Raw genomic sequence first — 22,839 nt, forward strand, 5'->3', positions numbered from 1 at the left:
AGCGTTTATGGGAAATGGAATGACCAGTCGCCTGTGTGCAAAGGTAAAGTTCGTCCAGGTTGGAGCTTGCTTCATTTCCTTTCCACATTTCTCCGAAGTTTGGCCTTTATCATTATCGTTATCAATACAATCCCGTACTTTGAATCCTTTTCCAGCAATAAGTTGCGACACACCATTCTTACTGAATGGAGAGGTAACATCGGTGGGGCTAAGTACCCATGGCACGACAGTGAACTATAGATGCGACGTAGGTTTCATTCTCGATGGAAAGACAAATTCTACGTGTGTTCATGAAGATCCAAACAGCGCCAAGGGAAATTGGTCAGAGCAAACGCCTGTTTGCAAAAGTAAGTTCAACGTTACAGCACACGATTGGCCAATTTCCTCCCCACCCGCATATAAACATTGAAATTGTTGTGGTTTGAAGTTATTTTGAGATGGTCCTTGATAATGTGTTTTTTTTTTTTTTCATTTCTAGCTATAACCTGTGAACCTCCTGTCATATCAAACGGACATGTATCAATCACCAAACCAGTCGTGTATGGGTCAACTGCAACCTATCATTGTTACCAAGGCTTTGTTCTGGATGGGAAAGGGAGCTCAAGGTGTGCTCAAAATGGAACTGACAATGTCTATGGGAAATGGACTGACCAGTTGCCTGTGTGTAAAGGTAATATTCCTCCAGAGAGAAAGCTTTCCTCATTTCCTTTCTACATTTCCCCCATGTTTTGCCTTGATTATTATCATTATCGATACAATACCGTACTTTGATTCTTTTTCCAGCCATACGTTGCGACACACCATTATTACTGAATGGACAAGTAATAGCGGGTGGTCAAAGTACCCATGGCACGACAGTGATCTTTAGATGCGACGAAGGCTTCATTCTGAAAGGAAAGACAAATTCTACTTGTGTTCAAGAAGATCCAAACAGCGCCAAAGGAAAGTGGTCAGAGCCAACGCCTGTTTGCAAAGGTAAGTCCAATGCCTACCGCACACGATTGGCAAATTGCCTTCCCATGCACCACAATAAAATTTAAATTGTTTGTGGTTCGAAGGAATTTTGAGATGGTCCTGAATGTTGTGTTGTATTCTCCTTTTCTTTTCTAGCTATTACCTGTGAACCTCCTGTCATATCAAACGGACATGTATCTGTCACCAAAGCAGCGGTGTATGGGTCAACTGTAACCTATCATTGTAACCAAGGCTTTGTTCTCGATGGGAAAGGAAACTCCAATTGTATTCAAAACGGAACTGACAGCGTTTATGGGAAATGGAATGACCAGTCGCCTGTGTGCAAAGGTAAAGTTTCTTCAGGTTGGAGCTTTCTTCATTTCCTTTCTACATTCCCCCCATGTTTGGCCTTCATCATTTATATCTTTATCGCTACAATACCGTACTCTGATTCCTTTTCCAGCCATAAGTTGCGACACACCATTCTTACTGAATGGAGAGGTAACATCGGTCGGGCTAAGTACCCATGGCACGACAGTGAACTATAGATGCGACGTAGGTTTTATTCTCGAAGGAAAGACAAATTCTACGTGTGTTCATGAAAATCCAAACAGCGACAAAGGAAATTGGACAGAGCCAACGCCTGTTTGCAAAAGTAAGTTAAACGTTACAGCACACGAATGGCCAATTTCCTTCCCACCTGTATTTAAACATTTAAATTGTTGTGGTTTGAAGTTATTTTGATATGGTCCTTGAAAATGTGTTTTCCTTTTCTTTCATTTCTAGCTATAACCTGTGAACCTCCTGTCATATCAAACGGACATGTATCAGTCACCAAACCAGTCGTGTATGGATCAACTGTAACCTATCATTGTAACCCAGGCTTTGTTCTTGATGGGAAAGAAAGCTCAAAGTGTACTCAAAACGGAACTGACAATGTTTATGGGAAATGGACTGACCAGTTGCCTGTGTGTAAAGGTAAATTTCGTCCAGGTTGGAGCTTCCTTCATTTCCTTTCTACATTTTTCTCATATTTGGCCTTTATCATTATCATTACCGATACAATCCCGTACTTTGAATCATTTTCCTGCTATAAGTTGCGACACACCATTATTACTGAATGGACAAGTAATAGCGGGTGGGCTAAGTACCCATGGCACGACAGTGAGCTTTAGATGCGACGAAGGCCTTTTTCTCGATGGAAAGACAAACTCTACTTGTGTTCACGAAGATTCAAACAGCGCCAAGGGAAAGTGGTCAGAGCCAATGCCTGTTTGCAAAGGTAAGTCAAATGCCTACCGCACACGATTGGCCAATTTCCTTCCCATGCACCCATAATAAATGTCTAATTTGTTTTGGTATGAAGGAACTTCGAGATGGTCCTTAATGCTGTGTTGTATTCTACTTTTCTTTTCTAGCTATTACCTGTGAACCTCCTGTAATATCAAACAGACATGTATCAGTCACCAAACCAGCCGTGTATGGGTCAACTGTAACCTATCGTTGTAACCCAGGCTTTGTTCTTGACGGGAAAGAAAGCTCAAAGTGTATTCAAAATGGAACTGACCATGTTTATGGGAAATGGACTGACAAGTCGCCTGTGTGTAACGGTAATGTTCCTCCAGACAGAAAGCTTTCCTCATTTCCTTTCTACATTTCCCCCATTTTTGGCCTTCATCATTATCATTATCGATACAATCCCGTACTTTGATTCTTTTTCCAGCCATATGTTGCGACACACCATTGTTACTGAATGGACAAGTCATAGCGGATGGTCAAAGTACTTATGGCACGACAGTGATCTTTAGGTGCAACGAAGGCTTCATTCTCGAAGAAAAGACAAATTCTACGTGTGTTCATGATGATCCAAACAGCGCCAAGGGAAAGTGGTCAGAGCCAACGCCTGTTTGCAAAGGTAAGTCCAATGCCTACCGCACACGATTGGCCAATTGCCTTCCCATGCATCCATAATAAACATTTAATTTGTTTGTGGTATGAAGAAATTTTGAGATGGTCCTTGTTTGTTGTGTTGTATTTTTCTTTTCTTTTCTAGCTATTACCTGTGAACCCCCTGTCATATCAAACGGACATGTATCAGTCACCAAAGCAGCGGTGTATGGGTCAACTGTAACCTATCATTGTAACCAAGGCTTTGTTCTCGATGGGAAAGGAAGCTCCAAGTGTAGTCAAAATGGAACTCACAATGTTTATGGAAAATGGACTGACCAGTCGCCTGTGTGTAAAGGTAAAGTTCCTCCAGATTGGATCTTTCCTCATTTCTTTTCTACATTTCCCCCATCTTTGGCCTTCATCATTATCATTATCGATACAATCCCGTACTTTGATTCCTTTTCCAGCTATAAGTTGCGACACACAATTTTTACTGAATGGACAAGTAATAGCGGGTGGGCGAAGTACCCATGACACGACAGTGATCTTTAGATGCGACGAAGGCTTCATTCTTGAAGGAAAGAGAAATTCTACGTGTGTTCACGAAGATCCAAACAGTGCGAAGGGAAAGTGGTCAGAGCCAGTGCCTGTTTGCAGTGGTAAGACCAATGCTTATTGTACGCGATTAGCAGGTTTTCGAGGGCAGTTGAAGTTCATGTAGCATTTCTTGCGTCTCCCTATGGAAGTGGTCATATCTGCAAATTATATGTTCATGTTTTTTATGTTAATTTTTTACAGCAAGAACATGTGAGCCGCTGGTAACTAGTGCGCACATTCGCTGCAAGATGAGCAAGCGGCTGGGGACCTTCATAGAAAAAATTGACGCTTAATAGTTCTCGTGTGACTGAAATGAGTTTGAAGCACGATGTTGTTAGACTCATTCAGCAGACTTTTTCGTAGGCAATAACGAAGCGGTCGCGGTCACATCTTTTTGTGCGACCAAGCAGCATATTCACCCATACAATGTCCGCGATTCAGAGAGCGTTTGACCCTTAAAGGCTCTGATCGTGGGCTGCGGACAGGACGTCGAAAAATACCAAAGGCCTTGGGGGTCGGGGACTTTGCTTATGTGTTTATGGACCAACATGTTAGGATGGACCCAGCACATTGCCCTCACAAAAGAAATATACTTTGAAGCCACGATCTATAATGCCTATTAAACATTCGCTTCTATTCTACTCTCAAGGAATTACCTGTGACCAACCCGTTCTACAGCATGGTAAAGCATCCACTGGTTCCTTACAATATAATTCAACAGTAACATATAGCTGCGAGGAGAACTATTCTCTTACTGGGAAGGCAAAGTCCACTTGCGTCCAGGAGAATAAGACTAGCATCAAGGGTGTGTGGGCAGATCCAATACCAATTTGCACAGGTGAGAACCTTTTGGCAATTTCCGATATAAATTTTCTTCGTCTCCTAAGTCGTGGTTTGTTGGTTATCTGAAATAAGCAAGGCGCAGCACAGTAAATAGAAACTTAAGCGCGATCTTAATTGGCGTGTAGAGCATTTCTACGTGTTTACACGCGTCAGTAGCTCTGTCCAAATCATATTCAATGCATCATTTAATTATTAGGAATATATCAAATTTAATTTCAAATTTTAATTTTGAACGAACTAAGTTGACCACATTCTGCAAGACTTTCTGAAGCACGGTAATACTAGTGTAATCACATTTTCCATTACAAGTCTTGTGCTTTAATAATCACTATCGGGAGAGCTCGCGGCCATTCACAGAATATGGCAGTGTTCAGTAAAACCTTAGTCGAATATTAGTAAAAGAGCGACAACTTCCATTGGTTTTGCCCTATACGTACATGATTATGCCTTCTTTGATCTTATCCTTACAAAATGCGATTTGATTGACCAAAAAATCCAAGGTCAACTCAATTTGGTTTGATTCACAGAAATTGGATTGGAGTCACCTTCGTCGACATTGAATTACGTGCACGGAGACGTGGGAGGAAGAACAAATACGCGTGATGAATCAGGTAAGTTTGGATCGTCAAAAAAAATTAAGAATGAGTGATTATAGACTTCACTGAGCAATTAAATGGAAACTATTGCGTATTATATACAATTACTGGCAAGAATGATAATCTCAGATACATCCCTCTATATAACCCTGTCACTTGTTACATCATCAGTAACTTGTGCTTGCCATTCTCAAGTGCTGACCCAAATGAGGTTAAAATGCGAATTTCGAGTTCCTTATACACACTGCCATTTGAAGGTTTCCGCATCGGTCGAATATAAAGTAATGCAAAATGAGGAAAAGCTAGGTTTTTCATTGTGTGTTCCTTTCACAATTCCCGAGCGTGCAACTTAGAGAATATTTCTGCTAACTCGGTCATGACCACATTTGCCCTTGCTGCGTGCATGTATACGGTGACCATTTCTAAACCTCTCTATTAAATTTGTTTACATGAGTTTTTTTACACATAAATAATTTAAAACCTCTTTCTTGATGTCTTCTTTGTTATCTCTATTTTCAGTATCAGCAACGAACATCGGAATTGGTATTGGCTGCGCGACAGTTGTTCTCGTCTTGGTAATCATTGGTATTATTTTGGCAATTAAAAACAAAAGGTACGTCATTCCCATTTTACAATACAATGCATGCAGTACTGACACGATAGATTCGGAAAGAGCCAACCGGATTGTTGTGGTTTTTACATGTCGGTGCCAAGTTCAGCTTGACTGGAGTCTGAGGTTTTCCATTCTATCTGAACTTCCCTCAAAAATCCCTCAACTCGTCTCCCAATCAGCCATGTCTTTAGCGAGTGCTTAAACGAAGTGATACTGTCTGTCATCCTTATATGGGTCGGCAGCTGGTTCCAAACCAAAGAAATGGACCACTCGCCAAAAAGGTTCTGTCCCAAATGAAGTCTTTGTGCGCTTTGGTTGCAACTTGAAGCAAACGAAAGCGGTTGACCTTGAACGACGAACAGATTCGGCGAGGGGAAGCTGTAGGAAACCATGCCGACCAATGAACACCCCTATTAGCAATAGATAGCAAAAATTTGAAAACCATGCGAGACAAAACCGGCAGCCGGTGGAGTTACCGGATGACTAGCGTAATATGATCGAACGTACTTGTGCGTTCTTCTCTCAAATCTCGCATCCCAAATTTGAATACGCTGGATAAGTTCGATACTCCACTCCTTCTGACACCAAAATCCATGCCAAATGCCTTCCGTTCAACTCATACCGGTTTCAATCTCGCTTCCAGAATGGCGAAGATGTAAGTGCTCGTGCGATCACACCCTACAACAAACCTGGAGGCGGGAAATGCCGGGTCGACTTTTATAGAAAGTCAAATGCAAACAATAAATGACGTTTCCTTGACATTTTTTTTATTGCATATTATGTTGGCTGCGGATATCAGGCAAGCAGCTTGCCGAACTAGCATCATTTTTGTTCTGTTTGGAGAGCCGCTTGCCGAACAGCATTGAAAATCAACCCAGTTTTGCCAGCCCGGCTTGCCAAACATTACAAAATTCTTCCCTGTTTGGCGAGCTGGAGACTTCACAACATGGCCAATCAGCGCAGTTAACACTGAGATATCATATTGGAATTAATATGCACATAATTTACAATCGCAGTCTTCTCGCTCTCGCTCTAAATTCACTTTTGAATATTTAAAATAAGTCCTTATGTAAAATTGTCCACAAGAGTTCATAAAGAATTAAAATGTGATTAACTGATAAGTGTAGTAAATACATTGTAAAGTCCTTCGCTATACATCCAGTAGTGTTGTTTACCGCGTTGCCATGAATGATAATACGGATATGATAATGAGCTCCTTGCAGGCTAATGTATGAATGAATTCAGCTCTCCATCTTGGTCAAAAGAGTCGCTGTATGGGAAGCCGGGTTTGCCAAATAATCAATTCCTGTTATGTTTCGACGCTCAGCCTCAAGGAAAGGGTATCATACCTCACTTCAGATTAAATAATAATAATAATAAAAAATAGGTATTGGATCAGGATAGTACAAGGGTGAAAGAACAATTTAGTTGGTGTGTACCATTCATCACCTCCGGTATTATATGGGTGAGTTAAGCTGTTAGAAAATGAAAGAGTGCCGATCAGGGAGATCTGATCATATCAGGACAGTGGCAAGAAGCCACCAATGAAAAAGTGCAAAATGTGATAATAGTGTAAAAGTCTATTAAGAAGTTTGCCTGCTTTAAGTTCGGCCTTCAGCCCTAATGACTTGTTTCGATGAGAATCCCAGGTTATTTAAGACGCCTTTCATAAAACGTCAGGTCAAATCTCAATTCTTCCATTCTGTCAAATATTGTACCTAAAATGTTTGCACCTGTGAAGTGGACCACGTATCTTGCAGTTTTTCCAATAATAATACAAATGTGGCAATTTTTATTTTCGCGAATCAAGGTTATTCGCAAAATTCGACAGTTTTCAGTATTCATTTGATCAGAAAATTTGTAGTCCAGCTTCATCGTCGACCATCTTTGCCTATCGGAGCCGGTTTGCTGAACTTTCTTATCCAGCGTGAATAGCACATTATGGTTTCTCCACATAAGCGATTAACGCGGTGTTTTGCAACAAGAGGCTCGATTTCCTCAGACATTGGTCTAGAGCCAGATATTCAAATGTATCGGTCCTGGAATGAAACCACACAGTGCCGGCGGACAGGGCCTGAATCGTGGTGTTAAACGATAAGATAGTTCTTTTCTTGTCAAACAATCCATACATGTTAATTTTGTTTGCCTTGTCTGATATTTTCCTGTCGAGAAAGCCCACCACATGAAACACTCGAAGAAGAGCCCCCTGCCAAATCCAAAGAAAGGGTCTTCCAGAATCCACTTTACAATATAGAGGAATGGAACGAAGGACAAAACGAAACAAGGGGCAGTTCTGATGAGACGTACGGCCTAGATTTTGTTTGAGGAAAGTACACAACATCAAATTATTCAGGAGATTTATAGCTGTGTTTCAGTTGGTGATGGTCGATTACGTCATGCCAGTTTTCGACGTCATAGGACTTGGTCAGTGGCAAAAATCCTTTGTACATTTTTAGAGACATAATTTATTTCTCAGAGGAGTTAAACCCGTTCTTCTGAAGACATCACAATGAGATTTTCACAGATAGATAATAAAAAACAGAATAACTGGCGAAAAATATCTTCATTTAGTGCATTCTAGCATTGATATTTTCTGGTAACGTACATGGGGACGAAAAATACAGACGAGGTACGTTGCTGATGTTCACCACTGACTGACATTGAAGGTATCGTGTGAAACAAAATTGACCAAATTTCAGAAAACGTCTTGAATAAGGCATGTTAGGAAGTCCATGTAGGGGATGAGCTTATTAATAACAGATTTGATAGCTTTCACGCATCTTCTTAAAAACACAAAAGAAACAATAGCTAGTAAAAGAATAAAGCAGAGGCGTCAAAATAATGATTATGTTGTCGGTGGTAATTGTATCAATAGCATAAATTTAACGACCAACCATTTTAACTTGATGTTTTTCGGAAGGGCACTCAAGATGTTTTTTTACATTTGCACATTTCAAACAGAATACAACATCCAAATCTACCACTTACCACGTGCCTATTTCAATACAGAAAGAAACTCAACAACATTGATTGTCATGTTAATTGGTCAAATTTCAAAATAACAATTAATCAATATTTGTTTGATTGTTCTTGCACCTTGGCCTTTTTATAAAGTCACCCAATTAATATAAATACATCAAGTAGCTCTATCATATGTTTTTATCATGATATTGTCTAATGTTTGACTGATTGTTTTGGGCTTTTCATGTTATGAAATGAGAATGTGGACAGGCTTTGTTATCAAGTGAAAATATTAAAATCTAAGTTAAATATTTTTCTTTTCTTCTTTTTCACCATCTCAGGTGTCTTTTATTCGTTTCCACCTCATCCTCCGTTCCTTATACCAAATATTACAACTTTTCCGCAGTCAGGGTATCAAAAACTGTCTGCAGTAAAATGCCAAAGTGCAATATCCAGATTTGCTTGATCGAATAATCACGAATGTAATAACTCACGAGTGTTTATCAATATAGCCCGAAGGTCTATTTTTCAAACTGAGAAACTCTCGAATGCAGTAGGTTTAAGTTCGGTGGGGACCCAGAAAATCCATTTCACTCTTCATTGCAGTGTCCACGGGAAATGTCGTTCCAAAAATCACACCAGATGCCGTTTTTGAGAGTCGTTGTCTTCACCTTTAAGGAATAAAATCAATTAAACAATACTTGGTCAATCACACGAAATATATATTTCCTATTCGCCTGTCCCTGGAAGTGATTGGACAGAAGGGACGAACATTGGGGCGACAACACCAACTTTCTTTTCGAGTTGAAACCTTAGCTAGAAACTATTAAATAGAAAAGGAAAGTAGGAAAGATTCCCTTCGATATATATCGTCTGCCAGAAATATCACCGAATGGGCACAAGCTATTTCTGAAATGATAGACATATCACGAGCTTTTGTTGAACAATCTTTGTTATCAATAATTGGTTTCAAAGGCCACCCGCATCGGCCAAGTAGGGGCGCAAATTCCATAGACGTCGCCACAAGATAACTGCGAAATTGGTTCATGATATTACGCACTCCATCTCCGAGAATTTTATGGACCTTCATTGTTGCAGACCTGCTGTTGAAAGAAGGAGTATTGTCAATTTCTTTCTTGTGCGAGAAACAAAATGAGACAGGTTTTCTATCTGATCATTGTTTGGAATGCTATTTTTTCAAACATCGTAGCAGGTATGTAAAATAAGTTGATCCTTTAGAAACACATTCTTATCGTTTGTTTCTAGCCTCAAATCAGCCAACAGCGACAGAAAACGCCTGTCTTTGGCTGTAATTGGCTCGCTTTCGTGGGATGTTTGGTCCCCTACCCAGAACCCACTGATAACTAGTGCATGTCCTGAATTTAGTTGCTTGCTGGACTCGGGACAACGTGTGTCAATATTTTGCAATGTCATTATGGGTTTCCGATATTCCCATAGTGAATGCATTTGCAAACCGCGCATCAGTAGGTCTCGTAAGGGAGTTTTCCCGAAAGTTCGCGATGATGACGTGATCCGTTAACAGGACGTAACATCTATTTTAAAATGCGTTTCCAATGTGATTGCATGATGATAACCCGTTGATGTCGTATATCACTGGAAACGCCCGATTCCCCTGGTTCTGCAGGGGCAGTTTATTTCTTTAAATCAATCATAAGCGTCGCATTTGCTCCTAGCTCTGTTCACCAACCGGCAATATTGCCAATTGGGCAGGACAAACACGGAAAACCCCAAATATAATACATTTCTTCCTGAATAATTCTTACAGTGACCATTCTCCCGTGAAAGACAGTTGCTTACGCTACACAAAAATTAAAAACAAATCGAGGGTCAACCATTGAACTTTTGAGATATGTTGAATTTTGCACAAATCAGCGAAAAACGCACCAACTGGCACTGGACGGCATTTCAACACGGGCCCGACGCACATCCCAAGTTTAGTGTACACATACGTCGGCGACAACATTAATATTGGTAGTTTCTTGTTAGCCGCCTATTCAGAAGCGCTCCAATCGAACGAAGTTCCAATTAGAACGGTAGTGTGACAACCACAAGACCAAAACTGCTAGCGAACAGCCAGCGCTGAAATCACCGCAAGATATTTAGCTCCTACTAGAAATAGCCAGAGAGCCCACATGTACAAATTGTTTCTTAACATTTATGAAATAGAGGTTGCACTCAAGCGCACCCAGCACACGCCTACTCAAAGTTCATTATTCGAACCTCGACATCGTACGTTTACAAATGTATGATTGATGTTTCACGGTATACAAACGAGCTTGCTGTACTAGCGCTGCTAATTGCAATAATACACTGAATAATCGACACCCTCACACTAAGTTTCATCTTTCTAGACTCAATAGTGAGCAAACGTGCCCTATTATTGATGGACGACGGACGGACGGACAGACCAACGCCGGGAGTCCAATCATTGAAGAACATTTTATAGCAATAACAGAACATCTGGTATAGCACATAGTGTTTGTCCAGCTGCGCGGGGTATAGCTGTTGCATATCCATATAATAAGGCTATGGTATTCTCAAATTCTCTTTCTCGGAAGTGTACTATAAGCCCATAGCGTCACTCGAAAAACATTATAGATTTTCGACTTGCCTTTATGTTTTTCTCAGAAAGAAATTGATAAAAACTTAAGCATCATGGTATTAATAAGAATATAACTTGGATAGGTATTGTACTGTAAGTGTTATCGCTTATTTGAAGTTTGGAACACATTTCGACGACATGGCATCAGGCGTTCGTGTAGGCGTTTCTGGGGATTCGCTATAGTCGCAAGGTAAGTGCATGGTGTTAACGAGTGATAGAACTTGGTCTCACTCCTTTTTATTTAATTTTTAAGGTTGTCCGACAAAACACTTCGGGTACAACTGCGAATATAGGTGTCACTGTGATGGGGATGAAGATTGCAGTCAAGACGGGTCTTGCCCAAATGGATGTGCCAGTGGATGGGATGGGGAGTATTGTCAGCGCGGTAAGTTTTAAAGATAGATCAACTATATCGACACCAAGCGGTTTAGTTTCCATAGTGTTGCACATAGATATCTAGCCCTTACAACACAACAATGATGTGATTTTTTTCGTATTGGATCATCAGGTCATCAAGATTGTATAGTACACTCACCTGGAAAGACAACAGCAATAATCACGAAGATGACCAATTTCTTTGCGAATTTCCGATTACCTGATTGAAAAATCGATAATTACGAATTATTTTTTTAGCAAGTCAAATCATCATGGTTTTTTGATCAGGTGGCCAGGAATGAATCATGCTTCCTGGTATTTTTTGATAAGGTGACCAGTTGCAGTTGTTTTTTCTCATTACAAAAGAAGTAGGATACCTTGACTTTTGAAACCTTTAGTGTCAACAGATAAGATAAGCATCTAAATATTTGAATACTTCACAAGGCAATAAATACAAGACAGAATTCTTCTGGCTGTCGTTCATCCATGTTTGGCACGCCTCGGCTTGAAAAAATTGTTCATGATTATCGCTTGATGAATATAAAAATAGTCATGCCTATATGCTCATGCCTATATATGTATAGTGGGTGGGTGAAACCTAGGAGATATTTTATAAAAAGATAAGGACATCATATCGTTTCTAAGTCTGGCATTATCTGATTCAAAATTCTGTAGGTTTGTAGATTTGCTCCACATGTTTCTTGAATATTCAGACACGTTCTTGCATGTCTTAGATCGGTGAAACTAAAGTATGTACATGGCGTGTGGCGAGCTGTAATTGGCCACAAGGCACTGTGCAACCTCCTTGCGCATGACCGGAACTATTTATGTCGACGTCGTCCCGTCCGAACTTGAAATGGTCGCCACAGCAATCTGAATGTGGTGAATGCGTGTGAGTTCTCACCAAATATATGCCTACTCTCGCTACACAACCTACGTAATGCATCCATGCCTACACCCATGTGGTACTGCAACTTTGGTCTTTCTGCAGACGTGATAGAATAGATATGGAGACACCGATAGGAAGCCATGTTTATCCTCAATGTGTTGGCATTGCTCAGCTTCCCGACAACGTGCGTCAGTATAGGCGGAGGCTACGGAGGCATTACCGCTGGAAGTTCAGTATGAGACGAAACTAGCATGACGCAATGCGCATTACCACTGAGCTTAAAAAATGTATCGTTATTATTGTATCGTCTGTTTTAGGTAATGTTGCTGCAGGAAAGTCTTCAGACGCATCACAGGGAACGACCTATGGCACGCATTACGCCTCTTTGGCTCTGGATGGTTATACGAATCAGGCGTTTTCAAGATGCAGTCATACCAACCAACGCGAACATTGGTGGCAGGTGGATTTAGGGAGGGACTATGTTCTATTTACAGTGACAATATGGACAATGGGTAAGTCATAAATGTGATGAATATCAGAGATAAGGCCTCAATATCAAGCAAACTGGGCTGTAATTCTACTACGACTATCATTATCACTATTATTATTTAAACCATCGTTTAACGCCTGTTGTTAAAATTTCTATCAAAACATGCGAACGTTCAAAAAGCTAATTCACAAGATGATTATGAAATTTTGCGATAGCATATGAAAACCTTATATATATCTAAGAAATATCATCAAATTATCAGCACCAAATAAATACAGCTTAATTAGCCTTCCCCAGCCAACAATCCTGGGAAGACTTAATTTTACTCTACTATAAAAAAAGTCCTTCATTATCATTATTATCACCTCTGCATCCCAAGCGGCTAGCAGTTTTTAATGAAATTTGACTCAAATATCAGTTAGGGGATAAGAACGAAAATGGCCTTGTCCTTTTTATCACTGATTACGTAATTCAAATGAAATCATTTGTTTCATGGCGATTTTTTGGGCAAATATTGACAAAAAAATGTTTCCGGACAACTCTGAATCGCTCGACGGAGGGCAGCTTAGTAAAACCAAGCCCCTCCCTGCGAGATCTCGTGATATTTGGGTGGTCGATCGCGCCGGTCAACGTAGCTACAATCCAACCTTGCGTCAGGAATAGGCGGAGGCGAAATGGCTTGGGACGAGGCTGGACGGAGAGCACTGCAACTTTCAGGGATGATAGTTGATATGTTGAAGTTATGCATGTGGGTTTTACATTTTCAGTCATGTAACTTATTCACACAATAACGAGTTCCATTGTTTTTTTAACCTCGATAGCTCGTAGAGCTCGCTTTTTATCAAAGTTATTGTCATGCAATTTTCAGGGAAGGTGGATCAGACGATTTGTAATAACTCTTTAATTTGATATTTGCTTTGTTCATGAAATACTGATCAAATGACTAAAAATTGTGGCTTACTGGACTTGCGCAATATTTCGCCAAAAAAGTATTCTATGCAACGGTCCCTAGGTGACTTTTCCTATTCATAATACACAGCCTGTCCATCCTAGATCGTGGTTACATGGGGAGTAATCGTTGTAAAATTTGGCCAAACGCAAAGACAGTTAACCCGGGTACCACCATGTTTACGATGCGAACAAGCCGTGTAAGTCATTATCAGCATTTTTTTCATTGAACATTTGCGGGTACAGCGTCACAAGGAGCAGCATTGAACGGTAAACAGGTTCACATCATATTCAGACAATGGCTTGTAACGGCCATACAGGAAACGATTCGTATCAAAAACCGACGATCACAACTATTCGCTTGCTGAGAGTATACATTACGCGCATACATTACATTCAGACATTTGAGCTTCCAAGCTTTGAGAAATAACAGGTCATGTGCGAATTTGGCATGTAATTTTGGTAACTTACGTGAGTACATTTTCAACCCCGAAAAGTGTGAAGTGAAGTTATGCTTTTATTTAGTAAAAATCGGTAGGCATGTCCAACAAGACATGTGTCTCAGCTGCCTGGGTGGGTGCAAGTCATCACTCAAAAGTCGTTCTCTGCAATGCATGCGTTTGTGTATACAATGTACGTTACCCTCTCTACTTCAAATGAATGAACCTCATAAGGGTTTGATTAATTAATTGTTTGTCGTACCTTCTTCGATCGAGGTCCGAACAAATTCATGATTTTGATTTTTAAAAACACGTATTCATAATGAAAAACACATCCATATTGGTGACTGACAACACCATCGAACTTGATGTACCGGGGTAAAACATAATGGTCGCTCCCCCATTTCGCTCGTTTCGTTTCGTTGCGCAAAGTCCAGTAAGCCTAGTCTGGACTGGTTTTGTTTGGTCCCGTGTAAACGGCCCTTAGCAGTGTAGTGCTGTGCCTAAAAAAGAAATCGGTCCAAGCAGACGGGATTTTTTTCATTTAATAATGTTCTGTTGGTGACAATTGTTAACTGAATCCTTTATTTTGAAATTCTGAGAAAAAGTAGGGCTTGCTGGCTAATTGATTAGACAGAAACCTCACTTCTTGCTGTTACAAAACTGCAATCCAATATTTGATGACGTCATCTACATTACAACCAAGCAGGTGTTGCTGATGATTACAGATTTCTCAATTGATTCGATATTGATGTCATTTTGAAATTTTTCAGCTGAAAGTGAGTGCAAGAAAAATACGATAGGTACAGAATACAAGGGAACACAGAATACAACGTTGATGGGTTTCACCTGTGCGGATTGGCTTGTATTCGAGAAAGCCAGATATAGGCCGGCTGACTCCTACAATTACTGTCGGAACCCAGACGGTGACGCTCGTGGACCTTGGTGCTATATTACAGCCACATACCCACCTCCCTATGATAACTGCTTTATTCCATCCTGTAAAAGTAAGTAACGCCCGCATAAGGGCGTGGTCCTGGAAATCTCATCAGTCGATATTGACATTGTTAGCCAGGGTACTAGTATACACTCTTAAAATAAATTTGTAAAAAGCTCTTTTACAGTAATCTATTATACCGTACTTATCTGGTAGTTGCTATTGCACCGACTGTCAAATTAGGTTTTAATCATCAAAATAGTAATTCTGTTAATACCACTTCAATGGTTATTGTTTACTACATGTACTACATGTATAGGCTTTTTCAGAAGTAAATGTCGCTGTCCTTTTTACAGTTGTGCAAAACTAGTGGGCCGATTTCTTCAAAGTTGTTTTTTTAAAAATCTAATTTCGGGATCAAACACAAATTCCAGGTTAGAGAATTGCAAATCAAGTTAATTGTTTTTCTTCTTTGGAGCCACCTTTGGCTTTTGGGGGTCTGGACAGGGTCCGATTTTTTCTAATGGATAGGTCTCAATGAAACTTAATCTGCACGAAAAAAGTTTACTTGAGCATTTCAGCAAAATTTATCCAGAAATAAGCAGTACGGAGGGGAAAATGTCAAAAGCCATGCACCACGTCAATGTACCCAAATAAATACCGAAAAAAAGTTTCGTAACCATGCTTAATGAAATATGAACATCCTCTTGGTTGCCGAAATTGGAGATAAGAAAAACAAACTTTGTAGAAATCGACCCAGTAGTTTTCGAACAGTGGCACCAAAGGACAGTGACATTTATTTATGAAGCCGACTATACCCATTAAACGGATTCTAATAATACACTAACAAATAGCATTGTACCCGTGGCGCAGGCAGGTTCAAATGGGCTATACCTTGAATAGATGAATTGCAATGAAAATCTAATGCAATATCAAAGGTTGCAATATCGAAGAGACAAATTAAACCAACCATTTGTCCACAGACTCGGACCTAGCTGTGGCATGCTGTATGCGTGCACATGAAAGTATATCAATTGGTCTGATAGAGATGATGAGGCAATGTGAATATGCCTCGTTCCTTAGTCAGCAATATGCGCCTTTTTATACGGAGAAGGAGAACCCAGATATGCCTTCACATGTCGGCCTCCAAATGGCTCGAACCAATTATTCACTATCACTACTCTAACTTTAAAATGCGTGCTCCTCCTACATGTAGCATGATCTCGGGCAAGGCACTTAGTCGACAGGCATGCTAGAAGTTCAGCAGCGTGAGCAGCTCCTTGATAAGGCCATGCCAAGTTCAGAGTGCCTCTTCAGATACATCAAGTATCGAAAGCTGTGGTCACAGAGGTCGAGCCCTACAATTTCACCGAAGGTAGCACGTTTCGTCATTAATTGTCCTAGACTCTTCAAATTTGATATCTAGACACCTTTTGGGCATCTGTACATATTTTAAAAAACTCCGGTCAATGTGACATACTTTTCAGGGTTAAGTAGGTCTGGTCATAAAACTCTATGTCAGTTAAATTAAGAAACCTTCACTGTGTGATCCTCAAAGGTGCATCAGTGATCGATATGATCAAGATTGACATAGAGCGTAGAACATTTTGTCAGAAAGGTCAAACTCTAAAATTCCACTGAAGTTGATACGTTTCACTACTATTTGTCTGAGATTCTTCAAATTTCATATGGAGACACCTATTGGGCATCTGTACAAGTTGACCCAATTTAGGTCAATTGTGACCTAGTTTATCAAGTTCACAGAGGTCAAACTCTAAAAGTGTCATTGACAGTGCCATATTTTGTCATACATGTGTCTAAAAGTCAATTTAACCTCATATGTCATTTCATCTGCAATTAAATGATTCCCAGGTGAGCACAATGTCCCCTGGACATTTCATTTCTTTCTGGGCAGATAAAGGTGATAGTCTGAAACAATATTTTCATCGGTTGGTGCTCGGTATAAGCATCCTGAGATTCAGGTTATTTTTAGTCTACGTCATATACATGAACCTGTTTGAAATTTCGACAAGTTGAGTATGTTGAGAACCACTGGTTATGCCAGGATGCGGAATAAGAGGCTGATGGACTAAGCAGAATGGTGGGCAAATTCATCACTTAATATAGTGTAATTTGCATGTGACTCTCAATGATTTGAAAGTTTTGACTGACACTTCTTTCATTCAACATCACTTCAACACCCATTACAATATTAACATTTACACACACTGTGGGTGGATTAAGAAATGCATGAATTTTCACTAGGATTGACTTGGGTGCCTTTTGAGATACAGGGGTGGCGAGTGCTCTAATTTTTTGGGATATCATAATGTCTAGACGAGAGTATTGTTGTGATATTTTGACACATCACTTAAATTTTGCCATAAATCTAAAATCATCAAACTTATCTTAGAGTAAAAGATTAAGAAATGCATGAATTTTCACTAGGATTGACTTGGGTGCCTTTTGAAATACAGAGGTGGTGAGTGCTCTAAATTTTGGGATATCATAATGTCTAGACGAGAGTATTGTTGTGATATTTTGACACATCACTTAAAATTTGCGATAAATCTAAAATCATCAAACTTATCTTAAGCAAAATTTAGAATAATTTAACGAACAACCAACACCTATTATCAACCGCATCGCCTTAGAGTGGATATCTTTGTAGTTATTTATCCTAAAATGTGGCGCATTTTTATCCATTCAGCCATTACTAAAATCTGCCTACGGTTTTCGAGACAATGGCACTCAGTCACCCGTGACCGCATAAAACGGCGATGTACGTGTTAAAAAAAGTATGTACATGCAGCTCCTCCTATTTGCTTTTAGTTTTCCATGAAATGTATACTTTTTAAGGTTCACCCTGTATAAAGCTAGTTTAAAATGTTATGTATGTAACCTCTTACAAAAGTCGAATCGTCCCAATTGCTTTGTAAAGTCAAAATGCATTCTCTAAATAGTATGTGCGTTTCGTCATTGCAGACAAACTGACGAATTTTAAGATCTTGATAGATGAAAATCTCTGCCATCATGAAACTGGAACAGTACAGTTTAGTCGAGCACAAGAAATTAAATGTGACTCGCCGGGTCCTGTTGTCGGAAGACGCCTGAAGATCCAACGAATGGAACCATCGTCTGCTCTTACATTGTGCGAAGTGAGCGTACAGGCTTTCCAATATAGAGGTGCGTGTAGGCAAGGTCACGGTATTGACCTATGCAGGGTTTTTCACTTTATCTCCTCCCTCACAGCCTTATTGCTCCTATACTTCTGCATTTTGTCAGCATGTGTTCGTGTAGCGTTCGACTGAGTTACCTAGTAAATGACTAGTACACTAACGAGCATGGTAAATCACACCTTTGTCATGTTTGTCAGCAGCATCACAACCCTAATAAATTGATGCAGCTGTATTATACCAGTCTGAAGTTGTTTAACACAGGCTGTAGAATTCTAATTTATTGAACTTTAAGTACATCTTTCAGCATGCCAAACCAAGCGCTATGGCCCCAACTGCAACAACCGATGCCAATGTGCCAATGATGACACGTGTGATGACAAGACAGGACAGTGCCCATCTGGGTGTAAAGATTTTTTCACAGGCCCTTACTGTAACATAGGTACGTAAGGAATGAACCTTAAGAAGGACCATTGGTATTATTAAGGGTAATATTACCCAGCTGTCGGCTGCCCAGTCACCTCCTATTCTACAAGCAGTTTCCATCAACAAATTGCACAAAAGAAGGAAAAATTCGAAATCTGACTGAATTATCACGCTTTTCCGATGTTGACTCCGATTTGACCCGCGAGTTAGCTCTCAATGCGTCGATCCTTTCCATGTGGAACGATGCACTAGCAAGGTTCTTCCTGGAGCCATGGATCTATCCTAAGCCTACAACTGCCTCGTCCCAAGTCATTGCGCCTCGATCCGCCAGTTCCTGACGCATGGTAGGATTGTAGCTACGTTCCATCCACGGAGGTCCGGTAATGGATAGCTTCTGGAGATTCTCCATGAACTATCCATGGATTGCCCATGGATGGAATGTTCATGATTAATCCCCATCAACTATCCGTCGACGGAGACTTTTGCCTGTGTACTGAAAAAGAAGACATTGTAAATTTCGCATGGTTCCTGCGTGATTATATTCCACAAGTTGAAGATATGCCAACTTCGTTATAACCTTGAACTCTATTGAAATTGATCATTAAACTTCAAAACAACACAAACATATATGTTGTTTTGTTTCATGCTTCTGTCTTTCCTCCTGCAAGTTGAGATATATACCAGTTGAATTGGTATAAATTGTAGATAGTGTAAAAATGGTTGAATCTTCTGCTCAGTCCCGTCATTTACTAGCGATGCTGTTCTTTGATCTGTTGAAATTCTGAAGATACATGTTGCCTTTCTGCTTTTTCCAGCAATTACCTGCGACCCACCGTCACGACTGTTAAATGGAAAAGTTTCTACCACCTTTCTAGCAACCGTTGGTTGGTTCGTGAGTTACAAGTGCGACAAAGGCTTCGTTCTCGAAGGGAAAGAGAATTCAACCTGTGTCGAGAACGTTTACGGTCCTGGTAATGTGGCAGACTCAACTCCCGTCTGTAGAGGTGAGACACACTCAAAGGGAAAAGAAACCTGCACTCCTTGACTAATAGAGTCTTATTCAGCGTGTGCTATGAGTCAGTTCCGCCAGCAATATCCGTCTCTGCTAAATGGGCAAGTTGGTGCCCCGAAGGCCGCTGTTCTAGGCTCATTTAAGGGGGGTTATCAGTAGGTAAAGGACATCGTTTTGCACAAGGACGGTCCTACCACGAAGACTGCAATTCTAGGATAAGCAGTCACTTATCAGTTCGTCAAAGGGCATCGTTTTGGAAGTAAGAGCTGGCCAAGGACGGTCATGGTAATTTGAAAGAGAAATTGGCACACCCGACGTCTCTGAGTGTAGGCCCATGGGAAAAGGCACTCTCCTTGCCTTGTTAGAAAAAATGTTCATATGCAAAGCGCGTGCTGTCTTTTAATCAGAACTGTACATGACTCGAATGGAATTAACCTTGTTAGAAGTTTTGTCTTTTCTTCTTTCCAGCAATAACCTGCGACCCACCGTCCTTAACAAATGGACAAGTGTCTGTCCCAAAGCCTGCACTTCTAGGTTCAGCCGTTAGCTACCAGTGTAACACAGGTTACGTTCTAGAAGGGAAAGAGAGTTCCACCTGTGTCGAGGTTGGGACTGGTAATGTTAAAGGGAGCTGGGCTGACCCGACACCCGTGTGCACAGGTAAAACGTACATTTCATACAAAAAGAGGTTATTTTCATGTTTTTGTCCTAATAAGGACTTTGTTTGATACACGACTCAAAGCATCTTCACCTGGCCAGCAATGGTTTTTTTTTTCTTTTCCAGCAATAACCTGCGACCCACCGTCCCTAACAAATGGACGAGTGTCTGGCCCGAAGCCTGCACTTCTAGGTTCAGCCGTTAGCTACCAGTGTGACACAGGTTACGTTCTAGAAGGGATAGGGAGTTCTACCTGTGTCGAGGTTGGTCCTGGTAATGTTAAAGGGAGCTGGGCTGACCCGACACCTGTGTGCACAGGTGAGACGTACATTTCATACAAAAAGAAGTTCTTCTTATGTTTTTGTCCTGATAAGAAATTTGTTTGATACACAACTCAAAGCACCTTCACCTGGCTAACAATCGTTTTTTGTGTTCTTTTCCAGCAATAACCTGCGACCAACCGTCCCTTACAAATGGACGAGTGTCTGGCCCGAAGCCTGCACTTCTAGGTTCAGCCGTTAGCTACCAGTGTGACACAGGTTACGTTCTGGAAGGGAAAGGGAGTTCCACCTGTGTCGAGGATGGGACTGGTAATGTTAAAGGGAGCTGGGCTGACCCGAAACCCGCGTGCACAGGTAAGACGTACATTTCATACAATAAGAAGTTCTTCTTATGTTTTTGTCCTGATAAGAACTTTGTTTGATACACGACTCAAAGCATCTTCACCTGGCTAGCAATGGTTTGTTTGTCTTCTTTTCCAGCAATAATCTGCGACCCACCGTCCCTAACAAAAGGACAAGTTTCTGTCCCGAGGCCTGCACTTCTAGGTTCAGCAGTTAGCTACCAGTGTGACACAGGTTACGTTCTAGAAGGGAAAGGGCGTTCCACTTGTGTCGAGGATCAACCTGATAATGTTAAAGGGAGCTGGGCTGACCCGACACCCGTATGCACAGGTAAGACGTACATTTCATACAAAAAGAAGTTCTTTTCATGTTTTTGTCATGATAAGAACTTTGTTTGATACACGACTCAAGGCATCTTCACCTGGCTAGCAATGGTTTTTTTGTCTTCTTTTCCAGCAATAACCTGCGACCCACCGTCCCTAACAAATGGACAAGTGTCTGTCCCGAAGCCTGCCCATCTAGGTTCAGCCGTTAGCTACCAGTGTGACACAGGTTACGTTCTAGAAGGGAAAGGGAGTTCTACCTGTGTCGAGGTTGGGACTGGTAATGTTAAAGGGAGCTGGGCTGACCCAGCACCCGTGTGCACAGGTAAGAGTTTGACAGTGACAACGGTATTCCCCTGAAGACCTACGGCGTTCGTTAATGAATATGAAACTTTGCAATTGCATGTACATGTACATGCACGTACCGGTACTGAATATAAATATATGAGGAGGAAAGGAAGGTCCTAATTATATTCAAGGGCAATGGACTGACCCGACACCTGTGTGCACAAGTAAGATAACTCATGTCTATGGATGGGAACTTTCCCTTTAATGCTAGAAGATATTCATCATTTGCTTGAATTAGGAGTTAGGGTTTCTTTTTTTTCTTGAGTTATTCGTTATCATCATGCCGTTTAGAACTTCAAAATGTCTTTGCCTGTATAGAATGTCCGGGCCACAATATTCTGTTCTGTCCTTCGATATTTAAAGCTATTGGCAATCATAATACCCTCCAAAGATGTATTAATATTATACCATGATCTGTCAGAATACAATAGGGCTGGACTTTTTTTTCCATGGGGATATGTTCTACTTCTACACTGGTGTAGTATAGTTCTCTAGAGGCCATGACCGTTGATAGCTCAGAGATTGTGGAGCAAAATAGAACCTTGGGCTTTTGCCCTGCCATTGTTTGTCTTATTTTCCAGCAATATGCTCTGTGAACCACCGTCTCTAATAAATGGACGAGTTCCATCCCCAAGCCGGTTAAACAATTTTGAATGTTTCCCCTTGATCATGTTTGTTTAAAACCCTGAAACACCAGATTGACACCTATTTCTCTGTTTCTACCGTTGGAAGCTCATTGCCTCTCTAGCTGTCTATCGCATTTTATGGAAACAACGACATATGTGGAAGAAAAATCACACGTTACTTTGGCACCGCTCAATTCAGCCGTGCGTTTACCAGTCAGACACGGATCTTTGCCTGAAGCGTCTGTTACTTCCCTAAGAGGGAAAAGCGCACTGCAAGGCGGGAAATTCATTGACGGAAATGAATTCTTTTGACGTTGTAAATTTGCCCCATGTTTGGCCCTGATCATTATCAATACTGATACATGTATGATTCATATTCCATCCATAAATTGCAACACGTCACTCTTACTTAATGGACAAGTATAATTAACCGGTGAACATAGCACCCATGGCACGACAGTGATCTTTATAGCCGATTAAGTCTTCATTCT

General features: G+C 40.7%; 2 protein-coding genes and 1 long non-coding RNA gene across 3 annotated transcripts; all 3 read left to right on the forward strand.

Moving 5' to 3' along the window:
- Nucleotides 1-3,336: 3,336 nt before the first annotated feature.
- Nucleotides 3,337-6,248, forward strand: LOC135486417 (uncharacterized). Its single transcript, XR_010446695.1, has 5 exons — nucleotides 3,337-3,503; nucleotides 4,091-4,279; nucleotides 4,812-4,895; nucleotides 5,400-5,493; nucleotides 6,137-6,248. It is a non-coding gene; the product is annotated as an uncharacterized LOC135486417 (long non-coding RNA).
- Nucleotides 6,249-9,606: 3,358 nt separating this feature from the next.
- LOC135486807 (plasminogen-like) lies at nucleotides 9,607-15,234 on the forward strand. The gene is made up of 4 exons (XM_064769906.1): nucleotides 9,607-9,667; nucleotides 11,331-11,462; nucleotides 12,659-12,853; nucleotides 14,993-15,234. The coding sequence occupies exons 1-4, from the start codon at nucleotides 9,607-9,609 to the stop codon at nucleotides 15,232-15,234; spliced, it is 630 nt and encodes a 209-aa protein (XP_064625976.1).
- A 2,836-nt stretch (nucleotides 15,235-18,070) lies between these two features.
- Nucleotides 18,071-22,332, forward strand: LOC135486808 (sushi, von Willebrand factor type A, EGF and pentraxin domain-containing protein 1-like). Its single transcript, XM_064769907.1, has 9 exons — nucleotides 18,071-18,342; nucleotides 18,640-18,774; nucleotides 19,574-19,762; nucleotides 20,239-20,430; nucleotides 20,555-20,746; nucleotides 20,872-21,063; nucleotides 21,190-21,381; nucleotides 21,508-21,699; nucleotides 22,304-22,332. Exons 1-9 carry the CDS (start codon nucleotides 18,282-18,284, stop codon nucleotides 22,330-22,332), a joined length of 1,374 nt encoding a protein of 457 aa, XP_064625977.1. The 5' UTR covers nucleotides 18,071-18,281.
- The last annotated feature ends 507 nt before the right edge of the window (nucleotides 22,333-22,839 follow it).

The sequence above is a fragment of the Lineus longissimus genome, chromosome 4, assembly GCF_910592395.1.
Source record: "Lineus longissimus chromosome 4, tnLinLong1.2, whole genome shotgun sequence".
NCBI classification, from domain to species: domain Eukaryota; kingdom Metazoa; phylum Nemertea; class Pilidiophora; order Heteronemertea; family Lineidae; genus Lineus; species Lineus longissimus.

Excerpts from the sequence above, each read along its gene's own strand:
- LOC135486807 (XM_064769906.1), top strand. The coding sequence starts at position 9,607 with ATGAGACAGGTTTTCTATCTGATCATTGTTTGGAATGCTATTTTTTCA. Across the intron at positions 11,463-12,658 it reads TGGGGAGTATTGTCAGCGCG|GTAATGTTGCTGCAGGAAAG; the intron begins GTAAGTTTTAAA and ends CGTCTGTTTTAG. Across the intron at positions 12,854-14,992 it reads AGTGACAATATGGACAATGG|CTGAAAGTGAGTGCAAGAAA; the intron begins GTAAGTCATAAA and ends GAAATTTTTCAG.
- LOC135486808 (XM_064769907.1), top strand. The coding sequence starts at position 18,282 with ATGGAACCATCGTCTGCTCTTACATTGTGCGAAGTGAGCGTACAGGCT. Across the intron at positions 20,431-20,554 it reads CCCGACACCCGTGTGCACAG|CAATAACCTGCGACCCACCG; the intron begins GTAAAACGTACA and ends TTTCTTTTCCAG. Across the intron at positions 21,700-22,303 it reads CCCAGCACCCGTGTGCACAG|CAATATGCTCTGTGAACCAC; the intron begins GTAAGAGTTTGA and ends CTTATTTTCCAG.